Genomic DNA, 9457 nt, shown 5'->3' with positions numbered 1-9457 from the left:
GGGGGGGGGGGTGTTAAAATATAAACATACAAACAAAGAAAGAAGAAGAAAGAAAAAGACTACATGGAATGGAAAGTTTCCCGGACCACGAGGCTTCCTTCTGAGAGGGTTGGCGGGGCCCCTGATCTGCAGATCGAGGCTTGCCGAGTGCTTTTACAGGCTTTGCCAGGCACAGCGGACCAGGGAGGGATTTCAGAGGTGGGCTGGGGTGAGGGTCTCCCCGCCAGGGTCGGGCAGATGAAAAGGAGCAAACTGCAGCCGCGCTCCCGCTCCTCCCTGCGCTCCTGGCATTGTTTGCACGCTGAGCCTTGGGGAGCACCGCGCCGCTGGCCGCGGCCTCGCTGGCTGCCGGCTCTTGCAGGGCTGCTGGGAGTTTTTAAGCGCTGTGAGAATCCTGGGAGTTGGTGATGTCAGACTGGTTGGGTCATTTGAAGGTTAGCAGCCCGGGAAGGGTTCACCGAAAGTTCACTCGCATATATTAGGCAATTCAATCTTTCATTCCGTGTGACAGAAGTGGTAGGAAGTGAGCTGCTCGGAGGCAGGAGGGTCTATTCTTTGCCAAAGGGGGGGACCAGAGTTCCCCTGCGCCGCGGCCGCAGGACTGGGATGCCGAGGACGCGAGCCACCCGGGCAGGGCGCGTCTGGGCACCGGCGGGGTAGGACCCGCGCGCTCCCGGAGGTCTGCGCGGGCGTCGCCTGGAAGGGAGAACTTGGGATCGGTGCGGGAACCCCCGCCCCGGCTGGATCGGCCGAGCGAGCCTGGAAAATGGTAAATGATCATTTGGATCAATTACAGGCTTTTAGCTGGCTTATCTGTCATAATTCATGATTCGGGGCTGGGAAAAAGACCAACAGCCTACGTGCCAAAAAAGGGGCAGAGTTTGATGGAGTTCGTGGACTTTTCTGTGCCGCTCGCCTCCACACCTAGAGGATAAGCACTTTTGCAGAGCGCGGTGCGGAGAGATCATGTTTGACTGTATGGATGTTCTGTCAGTGAGTCCCGGGCAGATCCTGGATTTCTACACCGCGAGCCCGTCCTCCTGCATGCTGCAGGAAAAGGCTCTCAAAGCCTGCCTCAGTGGATTCACCCAGGCCGAATGGCAGCACCGGCACACTGCTCAATGTAGGTTTATTATTTTTTTTCTTTCTTCTACCAAGAAAAAAAAAATGTCTCTCTTGCATGCAATAAAGACACTGGAATAAAGTGCAATGGTGGCAAGACAAAGGGTTTAATGATTTAAGGCTGAAGGGTGTGATCGGCTGGCATGCATACGGATTCCATCTCTGTTGAAATTCCCTCTCGGAGGATTTCTTCCCTAAAAGCGCCTCCTGTGCCCCTGCTCTCCCTTACCACCCCATTCTCTCTTGAAAATAGTTTTTAAAATATGTTCGGAGAGAAGGGGGGAAATAGAAGGTGACCACAAGACTTTGAAACATTCTTCAAGTAGCGCAACCTGACACGCCATACAATTTGTGTTGAATGCGTGCAGAGGGAGCATTAACTTGGCTGGAATTAGCCACAAGCCCAGTAACACTTGGGTATTCCAGCGGTACATAAGTAATTAAAATATAACATCGTCCCTTCAAGGAACGCAACCTTGCAAAGGCGGTTGCTCCCAGAGTTCATAATGCACAGGGCAGGATGGCGTGGGATGCTGCCCCCCTCATTCCCTTCGCTGAGCAAAGGCAATATGTCTTAGCATTGACCCCACTGCCACCTTTCCGAGTCACTTTGTTGGTCTAAGAAGTTGCTGTTTTGCTAGGGAACTTGTGGCCACCAACACCCCTTGGGCTGGCCTTTCATTCCTTCCGTATCTTACCATTCAGCCAGGAGTCTGGACTTCAGTTACAGGAAAAGAAATCTAAATGAGGTAGCCTCATTTTTAAAAACAATATTGACTATTTGGTTATCTGATGCTGACACGGTGCCTCGGCTCCATCGGTCAACAGTAGCTCAGCTTCAGGCCTGAGAAACAACCGGGAGTCCTGGGAAATCCTACCTAGGGCCCACTACTACGGTGGGAGCCTGCAGGATGCCTCCCCACCCTGACAGTGATTTAGATAAATGGCTCATCTATCTATCAAAATGTTTTTAGTACTTGATTTGACAATTCATTGGAGCATTAGCCTGAAAATGACATTTTAAATCTTTGTTTTCAGAGAGGTCAAAGTTTAACTAGAAGAAATTGAGTTTTCCTAACAACACGGTGGCTTGTCTAAAGAGAGGCAAAGAGGCAAATAGAGTAGGGGGGCGGTGGCCACATGTCAGCTGACCTCTCTGAAACTTCTTCAGAAAGAGAGAGAGAAAAAGAGAAAGGAAGGAAGAAAGAAAGAAAGAAAGAAAGAAAGAAAGAAAGAAAGAGTTGCTTCTTGAGCCAGAAAATCAACAGGTTTGTAGCTGGAAAATCAATAATCTTTTGATGCCAACTCCTGGCTGTCCAACTTAACATTTGCAGAACTACTTGCAGGCAGAAAGAATACAGCTCCAGGAAGTGCCTTACTGGCTGTACCCTTTCCTCTTGGTTGTCTGTTTTCTTCTGGGAGAAGGCAAAGAAACTTAGTGTTGAAAAATATTTTCCAGTCCACTAGCAGGTCCTCGGAGCCCTCCTATCAATAGAAATTAAAATAACGTGGACATTCTGGTCGGGGGAGCTGGGCATTGGGAAACTTTGACCTGTTAGAGAGGATTGTCCTGAAAACTATTTTTTTAACAGAAGGGAGGAACTGCCCTGGAAAGAGATTCCGTGGAGCAGAATTACTTGTAGAAATTCTCCCCGATTGCAATTAGCCTCCTTAACCTGCCTATTGGGTTGCCAGAGTGGAGGGCAAAGCTTTGTTTGTTCTTGAACAAGTTAAACAAGGGATTTACTTTATCTGGGGAGAGCTGGTGCTGAAGGTGTCAGTCGCCCAGGGCAGGCTGATAAGCAAAAAGTGTTGATAACAGCTAGGCTTAGCTAATCAAAGAAACCTGCATTAGACAAAGTAAATAAAGGCGTTTGACAAAAGGGTTTCAGGAATTCCAGTGTCTTATTTTGGTAAGCAGGGCAATCAGGGCTCATTGTGGTCGGCTTTCGGCTAGGGTTTCAACCCCCTGCTCCTCCAACTTGGAGCCGAACTAGTCAAGAGTCAATATTGCCGGTGCCCTGCAGACTGGCTCTGTTCGCAAGCCACCGAGTACCAGTCCTTTCCGTTGGTCCAGAAATTACTTCTTTTGGGAATAAATAAAAATAAAACATCCTTTTTTTAAAAAAAAAAAAAAAGTTCTAGTAAGTATCATGTCGTGCAGCATTGGGGCTTTTGAAATGAAAGCCCTATGAGAGCCACGTTTGCATAAGTTAATCCCACGGACTTAGCTTTCCATTTTACCTAATGGCTGTTTGGAAAGGGTACAGATCAACTTTGCTCCAAACAAGGAGGAAACAGTGGGGCTGAGAGGGGACCCTGGTACTAAAATCCCCACAGAGCTACCCCCAGCCTTGTAAGCCCTACTTAGGTTTTTAAGTGTCTGTGTTCAAAACCCATCAGAATCCCCTGGAGCCTCACTTTGGAAAGTGCTAGAATACTCCCTTTATTTTGCTTTTAATTTTAAAGACAGAAAATTGATATGCCAGCCAGCTGTTGGTTTGCAGCAGGGCCTGTGGACTGTTTGGTATAAACACTGGAATGCAGGATTAGGGGCTAGTAAGGGAATGTGGTGTAAATAACAGAAAGAAGGCAAACCTGGAAGGCATCCATCCGGGTCACTAAGTGTCTATTCAGATACCTCCTGGATTCTCTTGGTTTTAGGTAACTCCAGATGTTTTCTGCGTTAATTGCTCTGCTGGCACAGGATAAATCTTAATATTTTTCAGACTAAATATAGTTGCTTTGGGTGAAATCACAAGGGTGACAACACCTTGGCCCATTTCCCCTGCTCTCCCTTTTCAACACATCAAAGGAGGGGAGGGAAAAGTGTTCTTTTGGAATAGGGTTTTGCCCATTCAGAAGAAATTATTCTTAAAACGAATAGTAGCCATGTGTGATTAAGGAGAAAGAAAAGCCCCTCTCGTAGAGCCCTGAGACCCGGATTTGAAGCCTTAAGCAGGATCTATAGTGAGCTATAACTCGAGGTCAAAGTGGCAAAATCAAAGTTCCCGTCTGAAAGACAGACTCCATGGAGAGTGGCAGCCGCCATATGAACCGAGTGGCGATTTGAATAAATATCGCAGTGAAAAGGCCCGATTGTTTTTCTAAGCCAGGACATAATTTTCTGCTGCTCAGCCACATGACTCGGTAAGTAACACCACCCAAAAGAAAAGAAAGAGAGAGAACTGGGCTTAAATCTCAGAGAGGGTGCACCACAGGGTCATTCTGAAAACAAAAGATGTGCACAAAGTTTTCTTTCCCGGTCTAGAAAAAAAAAAAGGAGGGATAATAGAATTTCGTCAATTTTTAGATAAACGGGTAGGTTTGTACATTAGGGGCAGGAAAACAAAAGAACAGTAATTAAATTTTTATTACCAGAAAAGTGAATTCCCAAAAGCAAGTCCTGGGGTGGGCAGGCACCCCTGGATCTGCTTAACCATGCTGTTGTTTTGGACCGATTAGCAGCTCTAGCTTGAATTTGGCATCCAGTAAGACTAGAAAACTCTAGCACTGGGTCTGACCTCTTTTTCTTCCTACCTAAGCAAGCACAGTGTTAGTTCCTGGTGGGTCAGCTGACCTGAGTGAGGTTTGCCTTCTCATTTTGGATCACCCAGAACCAGAAAATAGCATCCTGGTTTTGTGTTTCTATTTTGGTTTTCTTTTCTAATAAATCACAAGAATATAACAATACTCTTTGGATTTTTAACCGTCCAGATGTTAAAACAGGAAAATGGCTGAAACAGAAAGTCTTAGTTTTCTCTTTTACACATTCAGCAAGGTCATCAACTTCTGCTCCAAAAAAGAAACACTTGATTAATGATGGAGGTTATCAATTCTGCTCATAGGGGATTTATCATTCTTTCATTTTAAAAAGTTTTTTGAGGAAAAAAGGCTGGGGAGCTTTTAGCTGGGAAGTTGGTGAAAGGGAGAAAGACGGAAATAGAAAACTCAAACACTATAAGCATGAAACTCTTCTTCAAGTGGCCCAGGTCTAACAATATAAGCAGTGGCCATTTAAAACAGTGGATCTCAATCTGTGGGTCTCGACCCCTGTGTGAGTCAAAGGCCTCTTTCACAGGGGTCGCCTAAGACAATCTAAAACCACAGATATTTACATCACGAGTCACAACAGTAGCAGAATTACAGTTATAAAGTAGCAACGAAAATAATTTTATGGCTGGGGGGTCACCACAACATGAGGAACTGTATTAAAGGGTCACAGTGTTAGGGAGGTTGAGAAGCGCTGCTTTAGAAGCTCTTGAAGAGAAGCTTCTGCAGAGTTTGAGCTACATGTAAGTGCCAATAAATTCATCCTTAAATGGCACTTTTATACTTTAAATGTTCTAATATAAATTCAGTTAACTATCAATTAAATAGATTATTTCAGATATGGGAGTTTTTGATGAAGGTTAATCAGAAAAACGTTGGCCGGAAATCTTTCCCAAGATATTGATGTCGAATCTTGCCTTCCAAATTACAGGGCACTTACAGCAATTATCTATTCCGGAGTTTCTAGAAAACCTCCATTTCAAATGTTCTGCCGCAGTTCCCACGTCAGTCACTGAAATATGCCAGATATTTCACCGTTCCGACATCTTCTAAGGTGCCCTTTGGCCCTACGGGTGCCACAGGAAAGCCTTGCGATTCCATGGTCAATATAACTGGAGAGCGCACAACTTAATTTTCCCATTCTAACCGGGGATCGCATTGTGTTTCTGGGTCATTCTTCCGAGCACAGATTCCTTTCGTAGCCAATTGTAGATCTGTAAATAGAAGGGTAACTCTGCCAGAAGGATAGGCTCTGCTTCCTGGGGGGAGCTGGGGTGGGGTGGGGGAGGGGCGTGGAATTCCGCTGAATGGTTACAAACCGTGGTTACAAGGATTTGGTTTACAAGCTTTTTACAAAGTTGAGGTTTGGGATATTGGAAGAGGGTGAATGGTCATCTCAAGTTTCAGATTGATCAGGATCCTGTCAGAGAGTGGTTTGTCTAAGTACCTAAGTTAAATAGGGAAGTGTGATAAGCTACCCACCCCCTCCACAGTCGGAGATCTTGTGACACCATCTCATCAGTCAGTCTGCTGCCCTGAATCCTCTTTTCACGCCTGGCTTCCTGCTTCATCATTAAGACAGGCTGGGCACGGTGGTCCACGCCTTTAATCCTAACACTTGGGAGATACAAGCAGGCAGATCTCTGAGTTCGAGGCCAGCCTGGTATATATGGCGAGTTGCAGTCTAGCAAGAGTCATATGGTGAGACCCTATCTCAGTTAAAGAGTAAAGGAAGAAAATGGTGTGAGATCTGAATCCCATCCTACCCAAGCCTCTTTAAACGAAAAGGTTGCAAGCTATAATTCGGAGGAGCAGGAGCTTCCTACTGGTCCTGGAATCCACAGGCGTGGGGCTATGGATTCGCTTACTCTCTGCCCTTGCTAGGTGCGGAGCATGCTGGGTAAGACTTGGGCTTGTGACGTCAGACCAGCTATCCTGCTGCCTGTTGAGCCCTTCCTTCCAGAGTCCAAGCCTTTAGGGCCACCAAAGGAGAGAACCCACCCAGAGAGGGGAGAAAACTCTCAGATTTTTTGGGGTCACGGTGGGCGGTCTTGTCACCCCACAAGAGAACCAAGAATAACTTGATGGTAGCGGGGAACCGTAATAAGAGTCTTCCGACTATATTTTCAGTCCTGTGGTGGGTGCCCCTTCCCCAGCCGGCAGAAATGGGATTCCTATCCCAGCAATCAGTAGATCCCGACCGCCCACAAACCCTGCCAGCTCCACAACCAAAATGGGGAGAAATTCACACTGTTGGGGCCAATTCCTGGAACTCCCGTTTAGTTTTTTCAGTTTGAAGTTTACTGCCGGACAGGAAGTCACTGCCATTTCTCTGCTTTCTGCCTTCCTTTTCCAGTAAACTCAGGTTATTCGCTTGGCAGGTATCTGTCTTGAGATAGAAAGTTCAAACGAAAGGCTCCATCGTATTTTCTAAACACACACTTGTCTTTAAAGGTCGCACCTTAGTAAAATTTAATATGAGGGTTTTCCCTAACTTGATCCGCACTTTGGGGAGAGGGGACCTGCTTGGGAGGTGAAAGCAAGAGAATCAATAGAGCTCAGGACCAAAGCAGGTGTGGGGGATTGGCCTAAGCTACCTGCTGGCCTAGCTAACACCACACACACAAACAGTGTTTGTTGGTCTGTGTTAACTGCTGTTTTCCCACGAATTACAATGTTACCAAATTCAAAATACAGCAGGACACACTGACCAAGTACATCAGTTTACTGGGGAAAGAGAGATTTGGATCTCATTTATCCCAGTTTTCTTCCAGTGTCCAGAACAAATGAAGAAGCAATATAATAACTCCCTCTTCTCAAAAAATATTAAAGGTTGCCACAGCTACGGCCTTTGTTATGTCATCAAAGTCCGTAATTATGAAGAGGCTGGTAGTGGCGCGGCCCTCTCAGCTTCAAACGGATTTTTAGGCTCTGGCCTACTGGAAAGCTTGTGGGTATAATTAGCGAAATGGAAGTGGAGGCTGTGAAATCTAGTTCCCGATGTTTTCATTTAGCTCAGTACCACCATGTGTCGTCGAAGCGAATTCGTGAAGGCACACATAATTATTTCATTATGGTCGTCAGATTGCTCTCATTGCCTTTAATGGCGAGAAGCTGTAGAAAAGGGCATACATTTTAATTAGTCCGTCTTATATTTACACCAGATAAATAACAAATAATTGATGAAAAATAAGTCTTTGGAATGGATGGCTTCACGCAGTATGCTGGCTACAGTTTAGTGATGAGACATTGCCCTGTTGCTTTGCATTTTAATTATCTAGACAGCGTAGTGGTGGCGCGCGAGGCTGAAGGCCCGCCCTTGCCATTTCCACAGCGAAATAATTGCCACGAAGGCCTGCGAATTGAAAGCCGCAGAAGGTGGCTAGCCACACGTCTCCTAGGAAGCAAATTGCCAGTTCCATTAATTTTGCTGTTGGTTAGCACGCCTTTGATCGTGTTCATCTCTGTGCCTCACCTTTTCCGAGTGCAAGCGACCGTAGTCTCCTGTGCGCGTGCGCGTCGCGGCCGCCTTTTGCGTCTAGCTACCTGCCCTGAAGACTTGAATGTAGTAGGTACCTTGCCAAGTGTGCGCTGGAAATTCAAAAAGCCTTCTCCGTGTTCCGAGCTTGTTCCTCCGTTGATTTTTATATGAAAACCCATTTCACATGATTCATCTGTTTGGGTGTACAGAACACTAATTGTTATTATTGATCTTTAAATTCCATGACCATTACAAGTACCCCAGATGACTGGCAGATAAAGGGTAATAATGCGTGGAGTTCTGGAGCGGTTTCATGTTTGTCTGGAGTAGTTTATGTGGTCAATATTAACTGCCCCATTGAAACTAACGGCTGTATCAAATAACAGTCAATCAAATGAATGTGCTTAGAGATTATTTATTGAGAGCTTTAATTGTCCACTGGGGCCCTGCTTATCAGAGGAAACAATAGGGACTGGAGGTGGGAAGAAGTTTGGGTTGGCAAGTTGGAGGATACAGAGGAGCGGGATCTCTCCACTGCTCCACGGCTGTGCTGAGCATCTGGGGGAGTGAGCCTGTCACATGTGCCTGGAAGGCCCTCTGCCTTGAGAGGAGAAGGATTTCCCTTCCCTCCTCAGAGGTTGTGACAGCTATACCTCCCTGTGCTTCAGGCTTATTCCTGTCACCCTTCCTCACATCCCTCCACCCCTGCCTGATGGTCCCAGATAACAGGAACGGCTTGGCTTGACACAGGGTCGATTTCTACAGCTATGAAATGGGGGCAATAATGTCTGCCACACAGGATTTGTGGAAGGACTGGAGAGCATGTAAATTAAGATTCTGTTCTTGGGAACACACGGTTGTCACTGCCTGGGTTTTCCTCTCTGCCTTTGGTCTGTCACCTGTGCACACTGGCTCATAATGGCTACCATATCTGTGTTCCTTTCTGCTTTATCACTTCCCTGCTGTCTCTAGCTCCTCACCTTAAGACGGCCCTTCCTGCTTGTCACAGTTTGAACAGCTCTCTGGTCCTGAATATGGGGCAGCCGTTTACCAACCCTCCAGATGTGTCCACGTCACTGATAGTGACAAGTAAGCCTTATCGCTCGCAAAGCTATTAAGGGCCTCTTAGCCTAGAGATGCCACTGTGGCCCCTGCATCTTCATCACTTGCTGTTGTGTTAGATGCTGCCGAGTTCTGTCCAGCAAAGGCTCTAGAGTGTCTGTCCTGGGGCAGGTGCCCTGATAAGATCTTTGAGGAAATCAAGAATCTTCAGTCACAGTGTCCACTCCCTGAGAGAAACTA

General features: G+C 46.4%; 1 protein-coding gene across 3 annotated transcripts in view; it reads left to right on the top strand.

Annotated features, from left to right (window-relative positions):
• Positions 1-9457, top strand: part of Rarb (retinoic acid receptor beta) — a 586853-nt gene that overhangs the window by 433920 nt on the left and 143476 nt on the right. The window contains exon 1 of one of the 3 annotated variants that reach the window (XM_005348556.2): positions 432-1123. The exons of 1 other annotated variant lie outside the window; for it this stretch is intronic. In XM_005348556.2, coding sequence (XP_005348613.1) covers positions 967-1123 — 157 coding nt within the window. In that variant the 5' untranslated portion in view covers positions 432-966. Of the gene's footprint in view, positions 1-431; positions 1124-9457 lie in introns of those variants that run through there. One more of the 3 variants, XM_013346833.2, reaches the window with a different exon arrangement.

This window comes from Microtus ochrogaster, chromosome 6, assembly GCF_000317375.1.
Source record: "Microtus ochrogaster isolate Prairie Vole_2 chromosome 6, MicOch1.0, whole genome shotgun sequence".
Taxonomy (NCBI): Eukaryota; Metazoa; Chordata; class Mammalia; order Rodentia; family Cricetidae; genus Microtus; species Microtus ochrogaster.
The sequence above is the reverse complement of the archived record's forward strand: the minus strand, read 5'-3'. Positions and strand labels throughout refer to the sequence as shown.